The sequence below is a fragment of the Aulonocara sp. 'chitande type north' Nkhata Bay genome, linkage group LG18, assembly GCF_057382095.1.
Source record: "Aulonocara sp. 'chitande type north' Nkhata Bay isolate Kocher_YH1m ecotype deep benthic linkage group LG18, A_spYH_male_GT1.1, whole genome shotgun sequence".
NCBI lineage: Eukaryota > Metazoa > Chordata > Actinopteri > Cichliformes > Cichlidae > Aulonocara > Aulonocara sp. 'chitande type north' Nkhata Bay.
Genome location: NC_141361.1, coordinates 22,627,828 through 22,651,909, shown reverse-complemented (window position 1 = coordinate 22,651,909; position 24,082 = coordinate 22,627,828). Strand labels below are relative to the sequence as shown.

The 24,082-nt window shown below is 42.8% G+C and overlaps 1 protein-coding gene across 9 annotated transcripts in view; it reads left to right on the top strand.

Moving 5' to 3' along the window:
* The window catches only part of LOC147308535 (myomegalin), a 57,056-nt gene that overhangs the window by 13,406 nt on the left and 19,568 nt on the right, over window positions 1-24,082 (top strand). For 7 of the 9 annotated variants that reach the window (XM_086272394.1, XM_086272391.1, XM_086272392.1 and 4 more), the window contains exons 1-17: window positions 14,452-16,485; window positions 17,521-17,658; window positions 17,758-17,877; window positions 17,960-18,052; window positions 18,156-18,380; window positions 18,457-18,615; window positions 18,752-18,859; window positions 19,247-19,384; window positions 19,695-19,874; window positions 20,029-20,223; window positions 20,329-20,511; window positions 20,601-20,717; window positions 20,802-20,882; window positions 20,992-21,095; window positions 21,213-21,355; window positions 23,617-23,732; window positions 23,837-24,012. In XM_086272394.1, coding sequence (XP_086128520.1) covers window positions 15,151-16,485; window positions 17,521-17,658; window positions 17,758-17,877; window positions 17,960-18,052; window positions 18,156-18,380; window positions 18,457-18,615; window positions 18,752-18,859; window positions 19,247-19,384; window positions 19,695-19,874; window positions 20,029-20,223; window positions 20,329-20,511; window positions 20,601-20,717; window positions 20,802-20,882; window positions 20,992-21,095; window positions 21,213-21,355; window positions 23,617-23,732; window positions 23,837-24,012 — 3,611 coding nt within the window. In that variant the 5' untranslated portion in view covers window positions 14,452-15,150. Of the gene's footprint in view, window positions 1-2,067; window positions 2,145-8,378; window positions 8,503-8,597; window positions 8,753-8,833; window positions 8,991-10,619; window positions 10,674-14,451; window positions 16,486-17,520; window positions 17,659-17,757; window positions 17,878-17,959; window positions 18,053-18,155; window positions 18,381-18,456; window positions 18,616-18,751; window positions 18,860-19,246; window positions 19,385-19,694; window positions 19,875-20,028; window positions 20,224-20,328; window positions 20,512-20,600; window positions 20,718-20,801; window positions 20,883-20,991; window positions 21,096-21,212; window positions 21,356-23,616; window positions 23,733-23,836; window positions 24,013-24,082 lie in introns of those variants that run through there. The other 2 variants (XM_086272395.1, XM_086272390.1) reach the window with 2 other exon arrangements.

The window sequence follows — 24,082 nt, the reverse complement described above, 5'->3', positions numbered from 1 at the left end:
TAAGATAGTCATGGATTTGTTTAAATTAAACAAACTTCACTCTTAAAAAAAACACTCTTTCTTTTGTTATTTTTTTCTGTTGATATGATACACTGAACATTGAAGTCATTTAGTCCACACAGTATTTCTGCCTCTGTGGGGTCATTATTGTCACTGTCAATGGTTCTGCTCATTAGTTTCTTCATAAATCAGTTATTCATTTCCTTTATATTTCAGAAACAATGAAAAATTATTCATCACACTTTCCTGCAGTCCAGGTTTATTTCATCAATTGTCTTCAGGCTACTGCATAGGCAGTATAAAAGATAGATGTAGTGACATCATCCACTGGTTTCTGAAGTTTTGAGATGAGCGTTTCCACTGTCGCCAACTTGGTTTCAAAAAACTGGATTCAGTAGGGATTGATTGAATTCATTTTGCATTTAAAATGACCGAAAAGTCCATGAACTCATGAGTAAAGTGTTTTACAGAAGTCAGCTCAGAAACCTGTTTTCCCAAAGACTTCCAATGGCCTGGAGGCCCTCTTAAGGCTTTTTGTCAATTTCCGACCAACATTTCATTGAGTTGACCTTGAAGACTTTGATGTAACCCAAATTTTCATAGATTGTTAACATGATCTGACTCTACACAACTACAAAGTTTGAACATTTCATTGAAATATTTTTGAGCTACTGTGTTTACAGACAGAATGACCCCGCACATGACGTCCAGGGCCGAGGTAATAATTGTTATTTTAGATATTCAATCAGTTTTCTTTTGATCAGTAATTTGATAGTCAACTAATACTTGCAGCTCTACAGCTGCAGAGCCCTGCGGATTTAAGCACTCATAGTTCATGAATATTGGTTAGTTTCAGGGTGATTGATTTTTTTTTTTGTTAGTAGTTCTGGATACTCTTAACAGGAGAGCTCTCTAACAGCAAAGAGGAAAAGGTCAACACACGTGCTTGAAGGCGGAATAAAACTGAACATTTAAATTGCTCAGTACCGACCACTGAGAGCTGCATTTGTTCAGCCTGCAGCGGACAGACAGAGACAGACAGATAATCCGTCCTCTCTGGCTTTGCTGAGGTCAGAATGGAAAGAACGATCCCCACGATTAAATTGTCAGTCCTCTAACACTGTGTGAGAGCTCCGATTGGCACCTAAAATGTCCCCTGTGGACCTCAGCAGGTAAACAAACTGTGGAGTTCAGCTTTTGGCCACAGCGAGTGAGTATCTAAGCTACTCTGAATTCTCCAGCTCTAAATATACCAGCCGTGACAGTTCGGTCAGATGCTCCGCACTGATGACACACAACACCCATGAAGCCTTGATTCACTCAGCAGAGACGGGGCAATTACAGCCTGAGATGTAGTGGTTAAGGACACTGAACAAGGACCAAGACAAATGAGTGCTAAATATGTGACAGAGATTTACACAAACAGCAAATCAAAAGCAGAGAGAGTGATGAAAACTTAAAAGCTTTTCCACATTTTATCATATACATATATATCCATTCTGCACAAAAGGATCAGCCATATTTATTGCCTAATTTATTGTCTAACCACCTGTCATTTGTGAACTCAGAAAGTTTTGCATTTTGGCTGTAGCCATTTTCTTTGGATCATAAAGTGACCATCTTTGGACCAGAGTGTGCTAAAGCTAGCAAGCTTGGGTAATAAACATAATTTTACAGACTTAAGACAGTTAAAGCGGCTTAGAAGCCATAAAACTGTGAATATTAGTCAAGGAACCACAACTGTTTTTTGTTTTCACCGCGCCGTAAATAAGAATCTAAAAAATGTCACATGTTTTGCTGTAGGTACCACGGTTACTTAGCAACTAAGGCCACATGAGGAGGGTTTTATTTATTTATTTATTTTATTAGTAGATTAACAATAATGAAGCTCAAATCAATTTTTTATTACTGATGAAAGATTTCACATGATTTAGTTTTTATTCTTTATGCCTCACACATGTTTTATTTTTAAGATAAGGCAGAGGAGGTGGTGCACCGAGGAGTGAGCTTGTTTTAAGATAACACGATGTGTTAACTGGTTATCTTGATGCTCTTCATCTGTTGCAGAACATCGAGCTGAAGGTGGAAGTAGAGAGCTTGAAGCAGGAGCTTCAGGAGAAACAGGACCTTTTGGACAAAGCCCTGTAAGTCCACAAATATTCATCAGAATTAGTTGTTAAAGTACAATAAGGTAAATACTACTAACAGATTATAACAATTAGACAGATGCAACGCCAATTGGAAACTAAAGATCAATAACAATCAAGTTGAAATATTCTTCAGACATGTTCTGTGATTATTAATAATCTCTATTGCATTTCTTCTTCTGTGGTCTTTTCTCTTTTCTTTCACTGATGTACACATTACCACAGCACTTGGTTAACTTTCTTTTCTGATTTGGCTTTCATGAAGTGGTGTTCTTGCTGGATAATAAATGTAATGCTCTACATGGTCCTGTCTTAACTATGGTAACACTTCATATGACTAAAAGCTCATATGCCATGCAGCTGCTGGTAGACACACACACACACACACACACACACACACACACACACACACACACACACACACACACACACACACACACACACACAGTAAGCCAAAGCGTAGATCATTAACCTTTAAATATGTGTTCTCATTTGTGTCTAGGGATGGGTATCGTTTAGGTTTTATCCGATACCGGTGCCAAATCGGTACTTTTGAAACGGTGCCGGTGCTCAAACGGTGCTCAAACCGGTGCTTAAAGAATGGAGAACACAAAATTGGTCCAAAAATCTCTCATGTTCAGCTGGTTTTTTGTAAAAAGATATCAATGTTAGCCTTTTCTGCAGCTATAGGGCATATATGGTATCACTCTTGGCTGGAAGCAGTGCTTAATCAATGGAAAAAACACAAACTTTGTCCAAAACCTGTCATGTTTAACTGTTTTCCACTTTTTCTTTGGTCATTTTAGCCTTTTTGGCCAGGGTGCAGGGAGTATCTGCCATCAAACAAGAAGACAGCCGCATGTAGCTATGATGAGGTTTGCTAGTTCACCTTACATGCATTAATGTAATAACGTGGTTAGCCTACTCAACGTAAATTACACACGAACAACATTAAGCTACTGACCCAGAGAAGAACGGCTGCTGCTGCCATCATCATTTCTGCTACACTGACAGGGCTAGGGGCCAAGACTCTCCTCTTCGGGGTTTTTGGGGGATGTTGCTAACTCCAGGTCCGATAACAGGCAACCCACGCACAGTAGATGTGCTCGGTGTGAGGTCTCGCAGCAAGCTATCATACGGCGCATTTCTGGGCTTTTAAAAAAAACGCTATGCATCGCCAGGTGTTTCATCGGATTTGAGGTGTTACCTCCTTTGACAGTATCACAGTATCAGCTTAAAGCACTTGTTGCAGGCTGCTGAGTTTGCATATTTTGCTGTGAAGTACAGCCAGACTTTTGACCGCTTCGCCTTGGACATTTTTAATCTGTAGCTCTGCTCTAACAGAACGTACGTACCTGGACCCGCCTACTATCCTCGGAAACGTAAAATGATTGGCTAGAAGTGTATCACAGCTCAGGAAAAAAAAGCACCGAAATAAAGCACCGAAATGTGCGCTGCTTTTCGGTCTGGTTACTACCGTTTATGTCAGAACCCACCGGTACCCATCCCTATTTGTGACCACTTTATCTTGTGTCCCTGTGGAATTAAACAATTAAAGAACTGAAGGTTGGGATTTTGCTGGGATATGTTGAGATTAAATAGTGGTGTAAGAGTAACATTGAAAGCATGGGTGTCAAACATCGGGCTCAGGGACCATCAGCATGACAAAGAGCCCAATCCTGTCATGGCTGAGCAGCCATTGTGTTAGTGGAGTGGACCCAAGTGCAGACATAGAAGGAGATGGAACTGAATCTTAACAAAAAAACAAGCTTTTTATTTGGCCAAAAACATGAATACAAAACAAGGCAAAAACGAACCAGGGCAAAACTAAAACTAGTGATGGCCCGCTTGAAGCTGACGCTCCGGAGCGTGTGTCGAAAAAAACAACACACTGGTTCAGAAGCACTGTGTCGAGGCTTGCTTCGTTTGGCAAAAGTCACGTGACCAGTGACGTCCGAAGCTTCATTACGCACGTAACTGCTTCGGTACCTGATTCAAACGGATATAAGGAAGTGAATCATCCACGGGATTCGTGGAGTGTGTTGATGGTGACAGAGAGCGAAGAGGTGATCATTCCACTGACAGATATGGAGCCAGCGAGGAAGAGAGGACATTCTGGCGTGTGGGAATATTTTGAGTTGATTTTGCTCAATTCATTTTATCTGCCGAAGTGAAAAACCTGAAATGTCCAAAATCATGTTTTCATAATGTAAATATCATTACAGCATATGACTTTAGGAACACTTCCATGTGAATTAAAGCTAATGAAGACTACAACAATGTATTTGGCACTATACGTACATTACATTGCTACAGTTTAGAAAATCATTTTGTTTATTGTTTTTAGGTGATAGTCTGCAGGACCCAGGAATACCTGCATATCTACCAGCTTGCAGTGTAGTTCCTGCACTCCACAGCCTCTTCTGTTCCATGCAAGTGGATTTTCTCCAGGGCAGGAGAAACTATTTCTAAGAAAAGAAACAGACTCAGCCAGCGCACAGTAACACTAATCCTCTTTTTAAATGTAAATAACAAAAGGGCTACCTGACATAGATCGTGTTTTTACTTTGCAAGTTCTTGATTAGGGGTGGGTTTTGATTATCGCCTTTCTGATTACAATCCATGCTAAATTGAATAAAGTGATATTGATTCATTACAATCCTGCGTCGATTTGTAAATTAACGTTATTATGCCTGAAACGCCAGCATCTCAGGTTAAACCTCACAACATGTCGTCAAACACCATGCAGCTAAAACAGTAACTGGGAGCAGGTTTACGGATTCTGCATACAAACGTAAACACAGAGCGCGGACCCGACGCGTCAGAATCAGATTTTGATGTGTCGTCGGGTCCGCGCTGTGTTTGCCTCTTTTTTTTTCCCGCTGGCTTCTGCAGCTGCAGGTTTCATAACTCTCTGTTTACATCTCTAATTAAGGCTCACATGTGTCAGCTTTCTTTTAATAGATACGAAATTATGGATATATACTGTTAAATGATCAGAATTGTAATATTTCTGACTGAGGCAAAACTTTCCAGATTCCAATCAAATTGAATCGGATCCTGTATGAATCAAAATGATTCTACAAATCAGTAACGATGCAGCCGTACTCAGCCCCCTAAGCATTTTCCCTTTCCAGTTCACAATCAATCCCACCCCTAGGTCAAAAATATGTATAGGACAATTGGCCTCATCTAATATTTTGTATGAACATGTCCAGCTGTGATTAAACGACAAGTAGATGGAGGCAGGACTCCACAGCAGGGGCATACTCCATAATGTGCTGTGCATTCTCATATGTATATTATATATATTGCTCACTTATTGTATTTACCAACATCAAGGAGTTATGAGCAAAGAAAGGCCACACCATAGTGCATGTTTAAATAGGGAAAGTTTATTGATCAAAATGTATTACGCAAATACGCATTACATTTTTTTCAGCCCCCCAATCGAGAAACAAAACCAATTACATGTTCAAAGCAACGGAATGGTGGCCCAATATCGGAGAGAACTCCACTCTTGAGTGAGCAGTGATGCTTGAGCAGTCCGTTTTATTTTGCAGATTCAAGCTGCTCTTCAAAATATTCGCCACCAGATGTCACCGGAGAGGACTGTGTTGAAAAGCTTCGAGTAATGAACCGTTTTTCAATACAAGCTTCAGTGCTTCGGAAAGCTTCATTTGGCCATCACTACTAAAACCTAAACTGGGAAAAGCTAGGCTGTACAAAACTATGACAAGGAAAACATGATTCTGAGCAGGTGTATGAGAGTAACTATGACAAGAAAAACTGTGAATATAAAACATGAACATAACCTGACCAGAATCATAAGGTACCTGAGATCCACCATGACATAGGGAATGGAAAACAGACACACCAACAGAGAGAGACAGAGGACTTAAATACACAGGAGGGAAAAGAGGGAAGTGGAAACACCTGGGGAGACACAGCTGACACCAATGATTATGACCCAACAGGGAAAAGTAAAACTAAGCACACTGAACATAGAAACAAGACTTTCAAAATAAAACGGGAAGCATGGAGAGACATGAATTGGGACACGCAAACTTGACACAAGAGACAGAGGGAGCGAGAGAGGGAGAGGGACACAGAGGAGAGAGACACAAGGGGAAGCTACATAGACGAGGAAGAATAGAAAAAACATAAACCAGACTAAAACTCAACCAAGACAAACCAGTAATAATACTAGAACTCTACCTCAACTTAAGAATAGCACATGAATATTAACATAAGAAGTCAACAGTATAAAATAACACAAAACGCTGGGTCACAGATCCAGCACCTGACAAATCCAGTGTGAAAGAAAGCCTACATTTTGGAGTTTTAACTACACTTCAATAGGTTTTACAACTTTTGCTCTTGGTAAAGATTTCTCAAATGGCCTTTTATAGATAGTAATTAAGGATCAGATGAACAATTCAATGCCAGAAAAGTTTCTGTTTTTTCAGTATCTACTATAGGATTTTAATGTTTTTACTATGGGTCAGACAGTACGAAAAAAAATAGGGCATTTTCTGTGAATTAACAAAAGCATTTTGTTTTATAATTAGAGGATATTCTGGGGAATGAGCTTCCAGAACTTTTCCCTGTAATTTTACACATTGATTTCTTAGAGAGACCAAAAAACAATCCATTCACATCCTCCTCATCCTATGGGGCAGGTGCAGAGCCCAAAAAATGGGACAAAGGTAAAACAGAGTGCAGAACTCTAGAGTCCTAATTTATTGCATGGAACAGCTTTTCGAGCCCAGCTGCTCTTCATCAGACATGAAACACCAACCATAGCATTGTTTGTCCTATATAAGAACTGATTTTTGATTGGATGTAATTGGTCATGTGACCATTCACAGGTGATTTACGAGGGTGCTGTTTGGTGTTTCATTGTCTGATGAAGAACAGGTGCGCTCAGTAAATAAGGAATCTGGAGTTCTGCAGCGTGTGCATTCTTTTTCTCACGCTGGCAGATTTCTTTAATTTACTGCAGTAGAATTTTTTTATTATCATGTAGAAAAACTGAGGCATACTTGTGTATTTTTTAATCATCATTATGTCTGGTTGTACAGCATATGTTGCAACAGTTTTATGGTAGTTGTTGACCCACCAAGATTATAAAAGAGATGTGTGGGCTGTCTGAACAGCCTGAATGTCCACTTGACATAAAGGACACTTGTCCATGAGACACTTACGTTGCTCAGATGGGTTCAGAATATCCCAGTTATCTGAGCTGCTGCATGTGGTGGATAAAGTTAAAAATGTATGTAGACAGGGTCCAGAAGAGGACTTGTGGCGTCAGGGTGGCGTGTGCCATTCTGGGAGCAGGAATTCTGGGATACCGCTGTTGACTCACTAAGTGATATAGAGAGATGCTTGCACAGCTGGAGTCCAAAGGAGTCAGACGTCGCATGACACACCAAATGTGTTGGCACAGAAATATAAAGTATCAGGGCGTGTGTGAGAAATTTCAGATTAAAGTTTAAATTGTTCATGTTTGGTGGACGTTTACCTTCAGCTGAGTGTGTCAGCTAAGTATTTTATCGCACACATCTGCAGGTAACAGCAGGTACAGCAAATTGACATCCTTACGATACAAGCCTCTAGTTAACGGTGAAAGTCCAGGCTACTAATAAAAGGGATAAAATTCTGCTTTTCATGCACAACCCTACAAATATCAACCCTTTTATATTATGAGATCATCCCTTCTATGACAATAAACACCACGGGTGGTGTGCTACTTAATCTCTGCTATTAGTGGAAGGGGCTAAGGAAATCCCATGAGCAATGTAGCAGACAGAAAACCTATGACATCATATTATGTCTTGGCTCTCACTAATATTTCCCTCATGCTCTAAAAATGACACCCCCCGGACAACATTTAGATCTGTGTGTAAACTGCTGCTGGGGTTTTAAATCTCTTATTAAATAAGCTGCTACTCAATTCAAAGTGTAAGATTAGATATTTTATTAGGCCTTTTTGCATGATAACATATATAATATGTGTTGTAAGCCTGATTGTTTTAAGCCTGACTGTGTTAGCATTGCAGGAGAGGGATGACTTGGATGTACCCTGCATTTTAAACTATGACAGTTTATTCAATTTATTTTGACCAGATCCAAATGACCTGGTTATTGGAGTCCAAACCTCATATACAGTGGGCTATCTGCTATCTGATTGATTTTGTGATTAGACTGTGATGTCCTTTTCTTCTTCAGCACAACAGCAGAGAGCCTGACCAATCACAATGAGGCAGAGCTACAGAGACGGTGTCAAGAGAGACAGCAGGAAATTGACCACATGCAGCAGGTGCTTGAGGCAAAGATTCAGCTCCTGCAGGAGGTTGGTCTGCTGCTGTAATACTGACACTTGGGGATACTCTGTGATAGTGGCCAATCTTCCCAAATCTTAACTGCTTTGGTGCATGTTTCTTTCAGGAGGCCCAGCTGGCTCGCAGCGAGGCCGAACGAATGGCCTCGCTGGCTGGATCACAATCCCATGCTTCCCTCCTCTCCTTAGATGCCGCGATGGAGGAAATCCCAGAGGATGAAAGGCCTCCAAATATCCTGTCACCATCTAACAACAAAGACAGGTAAGAAACTACTCAGTTCTGGAGAACATGAGAAGAAATCCATCCTTCTATGTCACTGACTGGTTCTCTTTCTGCTTTCAGGTTAATAGAGGAGCTAACTAAAGAGCTTTGCACTAAGGAGGTCCGCATCACTGAGCTGTGTGGAGAGAAGACAACACTCACACTCAGGGTGGAAGAGCTGGAGGGACAAGTTCATGAGCTATCTAATTCCCTGCTGCAGAAGGACAAGGATGTTGAGGTACATATGAGTTAAATTTTACATTTAAAAAAACCCCTCTGAAGCCAGGTCTTAAATTTCTTACTGAAATTAAAGGAACACTTTGAAGACACATCTCAGATGGAGAAAAACATGCTGGATATCTATCATGACCTGGACTGGGTAATGTTTTAAGAATGAAAAGATGCCATGATGGAAAAGATGATAGAAATGAAAGTTATCAACCTGCAGAGGTCTGATTTCAAAGACACAGTGAAAAAGTGCAAAATTTATGTGACAGGTTCATCCTCGAAATTTTGCCAAATTTCATTACGACAACTCAAAGTGGTACTCAGTCGTTTGTTTGACCCCCAAGTGGTTGTATGCATGCCTGACAACATCAGGACATGCTCTTAATGAGATGACAGGTGGTGTCTGTGGGGCATCTCGACCCAGATCTGCACAAAGGCATCACTGAGCTCCTGGGCAGTCTGAAGTGCAACCTGGCAGCATCATACAGACCAAAGCATAATGTCCCAGAGGTGGTCTACTGGATTTAGATCACGTGAGTGTGGGGGCCAGTCAAGCGTATCAATTCCTTCATCTTCCAGGAACTGCCTGCATACCCTCACTACATGAGGCAGGGCATTGTCATGCACCGGTAGGAACCCAAGACCCACTGCACCAGCGTAGGGCCTGACAATGGGTACAAGGATTTCATCAATACCTAATGGCAGTCAGGGGGCTGTTGCCTACCCTGTAGAGGCCACACCAGTGGCCTGCTAGAAGTCTTTTTCTAGCTCTGACAGTGCTCATCCCATTTCTCCTTGCACAAAGGAGCAGATACCAGTCCTGCTGATTGGTTAAAGACCTTCTACAGCCCTGTGCAGCTCTCCTAGAATAACTGTATATCTCCTGCATGCTCCTGAGACTGTGCTGAGAGACACAGCAAACCTTCCATCCTCGCGGTGTCCAGGTATCACCTTATGTTAATGACTTTAGCCAATGCAAAACTAGTGATAAACGTCAGAAAAGATGATGTCAGTGGCCTCCACCTGTAAAATCATTTGGGGGTGGGTGTCTCATTGTTGTCCCTCCAGTGCAATTATGGTTAATTCCTTTAAGACCAAAGGAATTGAAACTGCTTAACAACCCCTCGGTTACTTAAATGACCACATCAATATCCTAGAAGCTTAACTGAGTTGATGATTTATGCTGATTAAAATGTGTTCCTTTATTTTATTACATATTTTATGTATTTTTGGAGCAGTATATTATATATTATATTATAATGGACCCTGAGGTGCATGTGTATAATGCAAAACCATGGATACTTTATATAAGCCGTCTAATGTTACTGCATTCCTCTGGACCACCATGTCTCCTCTGGCCAGACTTCTGTTCTAGAAAGACATCCTTAAAGCAGCATGTGTTCATGCCTCAGCCATATTTTACCAGCTATTCATGTAGATTGCAAGAGCTGCTGCATGCACCAAATAACACTTAAACACATGGATATGATTAAAACAGTGTCACAAATACAAAATAATATAATATAGAAATATATTAGATGCAAAATTCTCCTTTCTTTTTTCTGTGTGTATTCCTGGATTGGCTGGAGCTATTAGTTTTTTCTCTTGATAATTTTAACCTCTGTTTTCTTTTACACAGTTCTATCAGGAGGAACTTGGTCAAGAGAGGCTGCGCATCGAGCAGGAGATGCAGGTATGTGGATTTTAGTATTTAAAACGGTGCTGGATCATTAGCTTTCAGCTGTTATGTTCTATCCAAAGTGTGAGAGCGGTTTCACACAGCAGACTGAGTGAAGAATATTTTGATAGACTCTGCCTCCTTATGGACAAGTGACACATTGCATTGATATGACTAGCACAGACACACAGCTAAATTATTTGTAGGCAATAAGAAATGATCTATAGTATTTAAGAATTTTTACAGTGCGTACAGTGTGAGTGTGTTTGTGGTATAGGACCACATTTTACCCGATTTTATCACTGAAAAAGGTAAAATAGCAGCAAGACATCCTCATAACCAAGCTCAAAGAGCGAGCTCATAACAATATCATGAGTAAAAATAAGTAAAATACTCTGAAACTAAGCTGAAACTACATTTGTGTAGAAGAAAGGGACCATGAGGCAGAAAAAAGAAAACTACTTTGCTTTTTGAGGCTGTAATATATAGTGTATTGCTTAAGGATTCTAGTGGTAGCGAGAGCCATCTTACTGGGGGCTTATCTCATCACGAGAAGTGCCAGAATCTCATTACATTTACAGGCTTCAGCTGCAGTGACATCCTCAAGGGCACACTTCTCTCCTGATGCATGATGAAACTACGAATGGAGAGGGACTATTACTTGAACAGCAACTCACTGTAACCTGGACAGAATCTCTACCCTGTTGAGTAGAGATCTTGTAGGGATTAATACTTAAGAACACAGTGTGTGTTTAGCCTTACTGAACCTGTGCAGCGGTGCTTCTCTGTATTTGAATTTGTCAGCATTTGCTGCAAACATATTTGTTGTCAGGCGAGTTTTGTTTTCAGGGAGGCTGTGCAGGCGTTTTAACTTGTAAATCATTTCTGAATGAAGGATGCAAATGTACTTGTTAGGCAGGCTCTCTGTTCAGATTTCAGACGGGACACACGTATGGGTAAAAGCATGTGTGTATGAGTGAGTGTGTGCCTCGGTCAGTGTGCAGTGAAAGGGGAAAAAAAGCTGAGGCAGCAATGGCAGCTGCGCTACGGCACAGCATTTAGTTACTAGGGTAACAGTGGAATTTGCATATGATCAGCAACCCTCTGAGTGTGGCACGTGGTATATATGAAAATTGTTAGCTGGATTCAGACTGCTCATGTGTTTAAAAGCTGATATTCAAATTTTCATGAGGCTGTTTGACTTTGCAAAATCAGAAGAAGATGATTGTTTTTGAAGTATAAGTACAGTATATATGTGCAACTGTATATAATACATGCTATATATATTATATGCCTCTTCCGTATTGCTGAATTGGTTTCTAAATCAGTGGAAGAAACTGTTGTTGTGTGTTCTTACCACAGCTTTGTTTACATGTCCTCACAAACATCAGAAGAGAGCATGTAAGAATGAATTTAACTGGGTTTGTGTGTGTGTGTGCGCACGTTTCCATGAGGAGCCATCCTTCACGTACGTGTGTGCATGCAGGCGTCTCACTGGTTAGCAGTTTAGCAGTTCTGGTTTCAGCCAAAATATCGATAGGTCAGATTGACCTTTGAGTGCTCGGTGACCCCCGACACTGATATCAGGTTGTGTTGTTTCAGACAGACACCTGCCATAAGAGCTCATAATTAGCTCCCCGGACAACACAGACACTTAGCCAATAATTGTCTGCAGAGAACAGCAGGCTGGACATGAATATAATCTGAAACCTTGTAACATATTTATTTCCAGGATCTCTTTGTCAGGAATAACATGCATAAGTGTAGACCTCTGAAGCAGTTAAAAAGCGAGACGTTTCATAGTAGTTATGAGCATTCGAGTTCTCATTAAATCTGAAAGAAAAACATTTTCGGTTGCATCCTTCCCGCATATGGCCCTCTGCAGCTAAACCTAATTTTAGAGAAAATGACTCAGGTTCAGCAATTAGTCTTCACAAAATCAGCAATCAAAGACTTTGAAGCACACATTAGTGAGGATTTCCAGTCTCATTCTCTGCTCTGACGCAGTACGGCTGCTTTCAGAGAGAAAAATGGTACACGGCAGGCTTCACACTGCATATATCTGCTTGGAACTCACAGTGTGATCATCTGTTTGTGCACCCTCGGGCAAACAAAAATCATAGCCGCTGCAGAGCTGAACTTACATGGTCAAATGCAGGATAAAGCTCTGGTTGTTTGGTCATTACAGTCCAACCATTGTTGAAATATCAGCACCATGGCAACAGAAAATAATTGTAATAATATTGTGCTGGTCTAACATGACACTATTTACAGACTAAAGTCACCATGGCAATTGTGTTATAATCATATAATGATGTTTGATACGTTTGTTAATAGCAGGGCAGTTAATTGTGTTTTTAAGTGTGTCAGTGTTACGTTTCGGTGTGTCAGTGTTTTGTTTTTGCATGACTTATGTATTTCCTGCTTTACTTTGAAAGTCTGTGTTATCTTAGTGTGTTTTCAGTTTACATTTTCCCTGTCTCGTCAGTTCTAATTTGCCCCAGCTGTGTTTCCCTCTTGTTGTCCATTTTCCTGATTGCTCCCTCTAGGTATTTAAACCCTGTGTTTCAGTGTGTCATGGTTGCGATCTCCCCCGTGTTGTAAATAGTTTGGTGTTTTGTTGTAAATAAATAGTCTGTTGTAAATAGTTGTGAATGGGTTTGTTAATACTTTCGTCATGGGATATTTTCGTTTTGGGATTTTGGTGGAGAGCCTTCGTGGTTTTATTTTCCTTATCTTTGTTTTTCTACGTTGCACCCCGGTTGCCTAGGCCGGGGTGTAACAGTCAGTGTATCTATTGTTGTTGTTATTATTATTATTATTAATTTAGTTAATGACACACAATTTGATTTCTGATAAAAAACTCTATTAAGAGTTTATTTTCATATGCAGCATCGCTGGCTCATTGCAACACAGGTGTTTTCTGTTATCTGTATTTATTGATTAGTATGTGATATCTTCTATTTTTACTCTGCAAAGCGTCTGCCTGACGACGGAAGGAATAAAGGTCAGGAAGGGGACTCTGGAAGAAACAGAGCATACATTTATTAACCTCGGATGTCTTTTCTTTAGTTTATAATTGCGTGTAGTGGTCTTGTTAATTCTAAATTATTAATGCTTAAAGAAATGTACAATAGTTTCGCGCGCGCCCGTGTGTGTGTGCGCGCGCGCGCGTGTGACAGAGCGAGAGAGAGAGCGAGAGCGAGAGAGAGATGGGCTGTGTCATAATATTTATGAATGTCTGGAGTGATTTGAGTCCCCAGGTTGACTTGCCTTCGCTGATAATTCAACTGGTTATTAGATAATATTATATTTTATTTTATAAAATGCAGCTGTTTAATATAAATGTGTGCACTGTTGTTCTTTTTCATTCATCCTCAATAAAAACCCACTTTAAGGGTTAGCATGCGACCATGCTAATACAGCTAATGTGAATTGTATAAAACAAATATAACTTGGAGACGTTTAATTTTATAGTTTAGCGTCATGCTACTGGGCTTTTCACCTGTTCAGTCAGGCGGACGGAGCTTAGCAAACCGGGTAGGAGGAAGTAGCAGACACCCGGGGGAGCGACTCTCTTTCCTGTTTACAAATAAACCCAAAATAGAGGAGATGTTATTTAGGGATGAATTTAAATATGCGTTTTAAAACGAAAGTGTCTATGTTTTGAACCGGTATCTCAGCGGGAGTTAAACTGCGAGCATCTCTGAACGTCTTCACCGGGCTTCTCAACTCCCCCTCGTTTTCCCTGAATGGTGCGCTCCGACGCTGCAGGTCTGGTTCGGGCAGGCGCTTCGTTATCTGACTGGAGGACATCCGACTGGAGTCCGGTGTGTCGTATCTCTGCCTGTAGCTGCTGTAACAGCTCTGAGATGAACAGACAGCCTTTGTTTGGGACACAGACGCCGCCGGAAGAGTCAGAGGATCGTCCTCGGACGCCTGTTACTGCTCGGTTTCCGCGTACTGGGCAGTAGATCCCGTCGCTTCCCGGTCACGATGAACCTGTCGTCGTTCGGAGCGGCTCGCGCCTCCGTGATGGTGCAGAGGCACGTGCGGCTGTGTTGGGAAATGCGAGATACGATGTTTGTTTTTTTGACAGCGTGAGGACACTTTAAAGATAAATACTGCGTCTGATTCACGAGACATTACCTGACCAGTGTGCGCCATTGCGATTCACCTGCCCCTCCATCAGATGAACGGGGATCCTGGATGTCTTTGGATCACAGCTACAGTATAAACTGATCTTACAAGCTCTTTTTTGTCTACCTCCTTTAATTTATCATGGACTTAGAAGTCATAGCATGGACTCGGTTCAATTAGGAGCATTACACTGTCCTGTTTATGTTATTGACATCAGTGCTTGCTCTGAAGCTGGACTCTTCTTGCTGTTTATAAAGCAGCGCAGTCATTCTGAGGATCCATGTTTCCTCACATCCTCATGTTAGAGTAAATAAGATGTTCTGCTCCTCCCTGATAACTATAATACTGTGTAATGTTTGATCTCAAGATGAAGGAGGTGTGTCGTATTTGTGGACGGGAGCTCTGTGGCAACCAGCGAAAATGGATCTTCCATCCTGCTGCCAAACTCAACCTGCACGTGCTGCTCTCTTATGCTGTGGGGCACGAGCTGACCCGGGATGGCAGAGGAGAGTTTGCCTGCTCCAAGTGCACCTTCATGCTGGACCGCATGTACCGCTTCGACACAGTCATCGCTCGTGTGGAGGCCCTGTCCATCGAGAGGTTGCAGCGGCTCCTGCAGGAGAAGCATCGACTGAGGCAGTGCATCAGCGGGCTCTATCGGAAAACCAATTCAGATGAAGGGGCTGTAACATTAAGTGGAAGTGATGACGGACCAGGGGATGGGATGGTGGATATTTCAGGGCTAACTCATGCAAAGTATTGCGCCCTGCTCCAGGAGGATTTAGTCTACTCTTTGTATGAGTCCTGGGCAGATGACAGCCTGGACTGCCAACATCACCACCATCCTCAATGTCCTGCTGCTAAAGGGTCAGAGGTTGCAGTTGAAGGCTCACAACGGTGTACGCCCAGCACTCCCAGAAGGTGCCGGGGATGTTCTTATTGGCGGGTGGCAGACTCTGATTATGAAGCTGTCTGTAAGGTGCCCAGAAAGTTGGCCCGGAGTATTTCTTGTGGGCCATCAACCAGATATTCAGCCAGTGTGGTTGGGGGAAGTGTGACTGGAGGTGGTGCAGGTGGAGAAGGAGAGATGAAAAATATGGAAGATTCAGAAGACATCACCTCCTCTCAGACTCTAGTTCCTGGATCTCAGGACCCCTCGAGGACCTCAGATAGTGATCGCACTTTAGCTGGGCGAGCCAGCTCAAGCCCCTCTGTAGCATCCCTGGAGGCAGCTGAGGAATATATTCAGCCTGGAGCCATAACAGATGGATCCCTGAGCTCCCCAGTGGATGCAATCGAAGACCAGATATCTGACTCCCTCTCTGAGGAGCACATGGGAGCTCCACTTGGCCAAGCCTCTCCTAGACGCACTTTCTCTCTAGCCCTCTCTTTGCTGCAAAGCTGTGCTGTCTACCGGCCAGTCCGGAGCACAAAAGGGAGCAAGCTCCCAGTCTTTCTCAGACGAAGCTCCAGCAACGGGGGCACAAGGTTGTCCTTTACCGATCCCGTTATGGGAATGCCTTATGGAAGCCCAAACGGAGAAAGATACAATCACACGCCAACACCTGAGCTGGATACCCCTCTGATCAGAGTGGACACTGGGCTGGATCAGGATCTGAACCTGGCAGACTTGGAGAAATTGTTTGAAGATTTGTACAAAGAGTATCCTCCTCCTCCTCCCCACCAGGTACAAAACCTTGATCGGAATGGGGATGTCGGCGAAAAGACGAATTTCATTAGTGCAGAGTGACGGCGCTTGGTACAGTAATGAAGTTGGCCTTTGATGAGCAAACTTGCTACATCTGCAGTAATCTGCCTGAACCAGCCTGACAGGCTTTGATGTTTGACACCGCGGTCTGCCCACAAAACCATTATCACCACATTTTAGCTTAACTATCCACATAATCCAGCTACACACAGCCTCTGCAGTTAGCTCTCACCCCAAAGGACCTGAGCTTCAGTAGCGTGCAGCCATGTTTAGTTGTGTGGTAACACTATACATTACACAAGCAGTCAGGTGTGGGTAGCATGGCCTAATTAGCTAGTCTGTGTGCGTGAGTGTGCACACATAAAAAAAGTCTAATTTCTCTTACTCCTCTGTAATACCTTGTAGGGGGTATGGATTTGTCTGAAGCCTGTGTTTTTCCCTTACTACGAGCATGTGATCGCTGAGCGGGGAGTGCTCAGTGAATTAGGTTAGATATGGGGAGACGTTAAGACAAAGTGACTCCACTACTGCCCTATTTTCACTCAGAGCCCTTGAGGCAAAGTGATCCACGCGATGTCAGACCACTCTGTCATCTTAATACTGGTTGGCTACTAAAGTCACACTATTTCATGATAAGACCACCTTCTATCTTAATATGAAAACTCTGAGTTGCATCACCCAAACGGCAAACACATAGTGATATTCTTCCTGAAGTTGAAATCATTTATATGCTGGTATGTAGCAGGAGCACAGAGCACTTTGGGTAAACTCACTCATGCATGCAGATGCTCATAAACCACTCGAGTGGTTCTTTCCTTGTCATAGCACACACACGAATGAACAGAGTTTATGTATCTTGTGCACAAAAAGTATTACGTAATATGCTGTGGTGGTTATGAAGGCTTTCTATTTTTTATGAATTTGAGAAAAATGTGTTTTCTAAAAATAATTCAGCTAAAAGATATTGTGAATAGATTTTATAAGGTTAAACTCTGATGTCTTAACCTTTTCCAGAGTCTTGTTGAAGAGCAGCAGAGCCAGCTCAACCAGTATGAGTGTGCGGCCGGTCAGTGTGTCAGCGAGCTGCAGAAGGCCCAGCTCCAGGTCCAATCCCTGCAGGCCAAAATCCAGGAGAGCGAGGCCAACAACATGGTGATCCTCATTAAAACACATTACAGCAGCTGGATATGTTCTTTTATTGTGCATCAGGCTGATGGCAGCCTAACCTAACCTTTCTGCCTCCGTCTGTAGAAGCTGCAGGAGAAGCTGAGTGAGATGGAGTGCGAGCTACGTTCGCTTCGCCAGGCCTCTCAGAGTCAGGAAAGAACCATTCAGGGCCTCACAGAGTCTCTCAGCACCAAAGACAGCGAGGTGTGTGTCTGTTTGTACCTAATCAAGGATCGCTGTGACGTGATTTGTAAACCTGTTGTAAATGTGCTGATTCTGCTCTAAGGCCCAGGAGCTGTACCAGCTGATTGAAGGGCAGAACACCACACTTTGCAAGCTGCAGGAAATAGCTCATCACAGCCAGCTTGCTCAAAGCAAGGTGAAACTTTTGACCTGTTTTTTAATCAAAAATGTAAATGCTGTCCTCAGTGTGAAAACATGTTGTGTTTTTGACCTTGGTCTGTGGTCGTTCCTCTCTTCAGGCTCCGGCAGGAGTTAGCGAGTCCTTGGCGCTGGCTCAGCTGCAGGGCGAGCTGGTCGGGGTGCAGAGCTCCCTGTTCTCTCTTGGACTGGAGCTGGAGGCCAGCCAGAGGAGTCTGAGACAGAGCCAGAGGCAAGCCGATGACCTGATGAGGTTCAGGGAGAGACTAAACTCAGATCTACAGGAGGCACTGCAGCACAGAGAGGTCACCGAAAAACACAATCAGGTCAGTCTGGTTGTGACAGTGTGAGTAAACCTAACATGTTACACAGCACGTTTAACATACTTTCTTTCTACTGCAGGACCTGCGCTGCGCCCTTCACAAACTTCGCACTGAGCTTCAGGCCAAAGAAGCAGCTTTAAAAGAGAGCGAAGCAGAGAAACACGCTGTGACGCAGGAGAAAGACCGGAGCGTCGCACAGCTCAAAAGCGCTCTGCAGGACAAGGAGCAACAGTTGCAGGTGACATGCACAATTCCACACAGTCTGCTTACATAATATATATACTGTGTATATTCATACAGTATATATATATATATATATATTAGGCACACACACACTTCTTTTTTAGCCCATCTAAAAATATATTAATCTGTAGGAGTACTCAGAGATGGTGGAATCAACAGGAAGCGCCAAACCAAATCCAAGAGACGCCCTGCTTGAGAAACTGAGGGAGCGCATTAAAGAAAGAGACAGAGCTCTGGAGGTAAACAAGCACACAGATTCACAGCAGGGATTGAAACTTGTGGCAGATACTGAAAACAACTCATTTTAGCCACGGTTACATTCGCCTCACAAACTGATGTGCATTCATTGTCGGGACAGTGGGAAGGCTTTTAGTCACAAACGAGTATCAGTCAAGAGTCATGGGCACACAGCAATACAGACTCACACACCAAAAGGTCAGTGTGCAGTAATATTTTACTGCAGTGGGAAGAAATATATGAATTAAAAAGGTGACGATGAAAAGCATGTGTTAAATCTCTCGGCGTTAGCTACTGCATAGCTAAACATTTTATGCAGTAAACTACAAAACTATGAAGTGCAAAGAACACGGTGAAGGTTGAGGATGCTTTTCCATCGCTGCCTGCAGCAATCCATCGATGACAAGTTCCACTGTGTGGAGGAGCGTGAGGGCCAGGTGAGGAGGCTGCAGCTGGCTCTGAGAGAGAAGGAGCGAGACCTGGAGAGACTCCGCTGCATTCTGTCCAACAACGAGGAGACCATCACGGTACGCTCGCGACACGCAGCATCATCATGTCCGAACTGTTTGGTGTGGAAACACTAGAACATACATATTATGCAGATTAAAGCTCACAGTTTAAAACAAGCTTGAACCAATAAGCCAAGTGCATCATATTTAATAAATTGTGAATAAACTGAATTTTTTTTAGTTGTCATAACGCTCAGTAAACTCTCCATTTTCAAGAAAATTGAATTTTTCTGGCAGTTATTTCATGCTTCAGGTTTTATAGCATTAAACATATTACTCAGTATCTAAAGTTATGCACTGATATATTTTTGGTGATCGTGACCACCAGAGTCTTGACGGTTTGGTGCGGGGTAAAGAGCTGGAGCTGGAGCAGGCAGCAGAGGCCTACAGGAACCTCCAGTGGTTGAAGCAGCAGAGCGACGAGAAGGAGAGAAACTCCCTGAGAGAGAAAGACACCATCATAACCCAGCTACAAGCAGCACTACAGACACGCAGCCAGGAGGCTCAGGTACACACTGACATTTACAACAGCTTTCTGTTTCAATTATTCTCAGTTGTTTGCGGTGTAAATGTTCAAAGCTTTGAAAAACCATCCCATGTCGACAAACCTGTCTCACCAGTTTCTTACTAATTGCTCTGTTTGTTGTGTTGTGCGTGTGCAGGATCTCACAGCTGCCCTCGTCGCCAGAGTTCAGGCCGGTCCCACTGAGGTTGTGGAGGAGCTGAAGGCTCGGTTGGCTCTGAAAGAGAAACTCTTCCAGGAGCTTTTGGGAGACCGCAGCCGGCAGTCTAAGGAACACCAAGCACAGATCCAGGATCTGCTCAGCACTCTCAGCTCCAAAGACCAGTATCTGCAGGTGGGCGACATCGTGACATTGAAGTGCAGCTGGTAGATTATAGGTTTGGGCCGTACAAAAAGGCGGTTCAGGAAGATAAAGTGTAACCTGATCTTTCTCTCTCAGGACTACTCCTACAGGCTTTCCTTAGTGATCAGTGAGCGGACTGGCCAGCTACAGGAGCTTCGCAAGCAGCTGTCAGAAAGAGAGCAGGAGCTGCATGAACTGAGATGGGACAAGCAGAGAGACACGGGAGGAGAGACGGAGCATCTGCAGAGTCTCCTTAAAGAGAAGGAGGCTTTTATCAAGGTACTTGCTCCGACATTTTCCCTTGGCTGTTTGTCTTTCTATAGATCCTGTACACCTGGTGTTCACAGGCTACTTTATCACACTGTCAGGAGCTGATGAAGGCCCAGGAAGAGGCCATGCAGCCGTTTTCCAAGGAGAGCGAGGCAGAGATTAAGGCTCTGAAGGAAGACATGCAGCTGGTGCTGAAAAAGGAGGCAGAGGCTCAGGTATCAGTGAAGCTCTTGAGCTGATGCACTAAAATTTCATGTTTTTTAATCTTTAAGTCACATCTTTGGGTTCTTTTTCTGCAGAAGGAGATCTCTGCTCTGCGTTTGTCTTTAGCTCACCAGCAGTCAGAAGGAGATGCCACAAAAGACAACACTGATCACAAAGTATGATTATTGCTTCATTTCGAGTCGCTTAGACAGTGTTTAGACATTTGTATTCCTTAGGAAATAACCACTTTACTCCTTTTTAACCCTCCCCGCCACTGTGATTCAGCATGTGCTGGAGCAGCTGGTATCAGAGTACAGCAAGCTGAATGACGCCTTGAGGGCAGAGAAGAGGTTATACCAAAATCTCACTCACATTCATAAGAGTGACAGGTAGGGAAATTCCACGCAGGTCTTGTGACGCTCTGGATTCCTGCAAAGCTTTTTTTTTTGTCCTTTCTTTTTTGTTTTCAAAAACACCATTTTGTTCTGGTCTTTTTGATTTTGCAGCAGCTCAGAGAAGATCCAGGCCCTCCACATGGAGTTGGATTCAGTTCAGGCACTCCGCAGACAGCTGGAGGAGGTCCTGTCTCGGACCCGTAACACGGCCCTGCTACTGGACAGGGCAGCTAAAAAGCAGCCTGACTTTGGAGGTGGGAACGGGCAGGGTCCAGCCTCCAAGGCTGCAAGCACCATTGTCACCTGATGCTCTGTGTGACCACAGCACCACTCAGTGACACTCTAAATGTGAGATGGAGCTGTCTCCAACCACTGACGGTCAGGTTTATGAAACATTGCGTTCCTGAAGTAAGAGAAAGAGATCTATATTTTAAAAAAGCCAAAATCTGACCCTCAGTGTGCAGGCAGCTTTGTCCAAATAACACAAACACTCCTCTTAATGGTATGAAGTGAAAATGTGCAACTCAGAGTTTAATTTATTAATATATTTTGTGAGTGTGGTGTGAATCTGTTGGGTTTTTTATATTGTTTTTTTTGAGGATTGCCTGCATATTGCTTTGTAGCTCGATTGTTCTCTATTGCCATTTCTGTGTACTGTCTCTCACCGGTGTCGCTCTTCCAGCCTTACTGTCACAGTGAAGTCACGTCTTGTGGAGAAATTCAAGCTCATGCCTTACAGTGAAACGTCTCACCATCCATCATTTGTTTTATATCATCTGTTTGTCAGCAGGATTGTGCACGCTTAGCGAAGGCCCAGGAAACAAATCCAAAAAAGACGGCCTCGTACTTTCCTTTAGTTCTGTGTTAGCTCTGATAGATATGCATTATAGAGTAGGCTAGTTGTTTTAGATATAAGCTGGCAGATGCTTTATGTTGTAGTAATTTTATATGATATGCATATTTTTAGCAGCTCTGCTTCTAGATCCAGCTTTGTACAGAGATAGGATAATCTACAGTCTAGACAGTGCTCTCTATTAATGACAGGAGATGTGAACACCAGAAATAAACCTTGCATATGAATTATTTATATGAGGTAGAGTACATTTTCTAGGGATTTTGTGCCCCCGATCTTTTCATCTAGCCTCACAGATGGAATCACCGTCAAAGCTCCTTCTACTTCTTCTTTTTTTGTGTTTTAAATGCATCAAAAATAAACATGTGCTGGCTTTTTGTCAAAAGCACTTCTGTTATGGATTTCTCTTTATTGTGTTTAATTAGGAAACCTGAAATCCTCCACTTATTCCTTGACATACCTTCCGTCTTTCCCCTCAGAGCAACCCACAGTATATATCATCTCTCTGAGCCTTTACCCAGAGTAGAAATATTATTTACCCGCCCTCCTCAGCCTCTCAACTTTGCCTTTTTTTGTCCTAAAGTGTAAATTTAAAACCATATGAACACGTGCTAGAACGTTTAATGTATAAATACAAAGGCAACAAACAGCAACATGTATTCTTGACACAAACTCGGTCCCAATTAATTTTCCTTCATGTCCTTCCTCCCTCATGCATGATAGTGTGGCATGGTTTTCATGTTTGCATGGCTTCCACTGTAATGCCCAGTGAGATATTCATAAACACAAAGCCCGTGTGGCGGGTCACTCAGTGTCCTCACGATCTAGCTTGAATAAAAATACAATTCAAGTCCCTCTTCCTACACCTTCCTCATATGTGGTGACATTATGTAGTGTCACAGTGTGTAAACAGGGTGCCACATTACACCAGTCAAGCCTGCAGGGACACATTACTCAATCAGTATTGCCTCAGCAGTTTTGCTGAGTTTCCTGCCCTCTCGCCAACAACACAGAGACATTTAGTGCTGTATGCTTCATTAAAGGTGGACACATTCTGATAATTAGCACCCGTTAAACTTGCTCTGACTATGAAACAATCCTTTAATATGTCCCCACAATGCAGTGAGCAACTCTAGACACAAACCCACACCTATGATTCACATGTAGCTCTGCGCAGTGCGTGCGAAGGCCTATTATGTAAAACAGTTTCCCTTAGAAATTCTTTTCAGTCACTTTCCTGATGTTCCTGCTCTCTCTGTGAGTGCGTATACAATATTAAAAACAGAACAGAGAAGAGAACATGCAGTACTCGGTCACAACAACCTCCTTTAATCCCTGCAAACAGTCGTTACTCTAAATCTGCTACAGTTGTGTCATTTTTAGGTGTTTAAAGTGGCCTTCACACACACACTGTTACTGAGTGCACCGGTTTTTTGGCTGGCTTGCAACTTATGACATAACATTTCCCTTAAGTCCCATGACTTCCAAAGTGGTGATTCAGTGGAGAGAGAGAGAGGACTGTGGAAAGAATGGGATAGAGTGGATGCCGAGGAGGGAGAGGCTTAAAAACTACAGGACTGAGAGAAAACCAGGGGGTTTGAGATTTAAAGAAAAGAACCAAAGCAAGTGGATACTTTCCCTAAATGGTCATTTTGTTTCCAGAGCTCAGCACAGAGGAGGAAGAGGGAGACGATGAAGACGGCAGCAGTGAGGAGTTCACAGACAGCATAGAGGAGGATGACGATAGCGTGAATGCCAGAAGTTTGACCTCCGGTCAGGTAAAGTGCTTTTACTAACACTTCACTGTGACCATTAAGAGCATCTCACCTACTCCCATGACTTAAAGGGTAAGAACTAAGAAGTATTATTTCTAACTCTGTAGGCTTCTGTTAAGGCTCAAGGACCTGAGTGTGTGACCCGAGGGCTGGTGAGGGGGGCACAGTCCCAGACAGCTGATGTAAAGCAGCTCGATGAAGCAAAGAAGACACTCGAGTTCGAGCTTGAAGAAATAAAGTCACAGCTGGAGAGGGATGGATACACCTCTGTAGCTCAGATGAGGTGTGTAATTTGCTTTAAATGACTTATTGTTTACCTGATCGTGCTGTGTTTGATGGCACCATTATGCTTA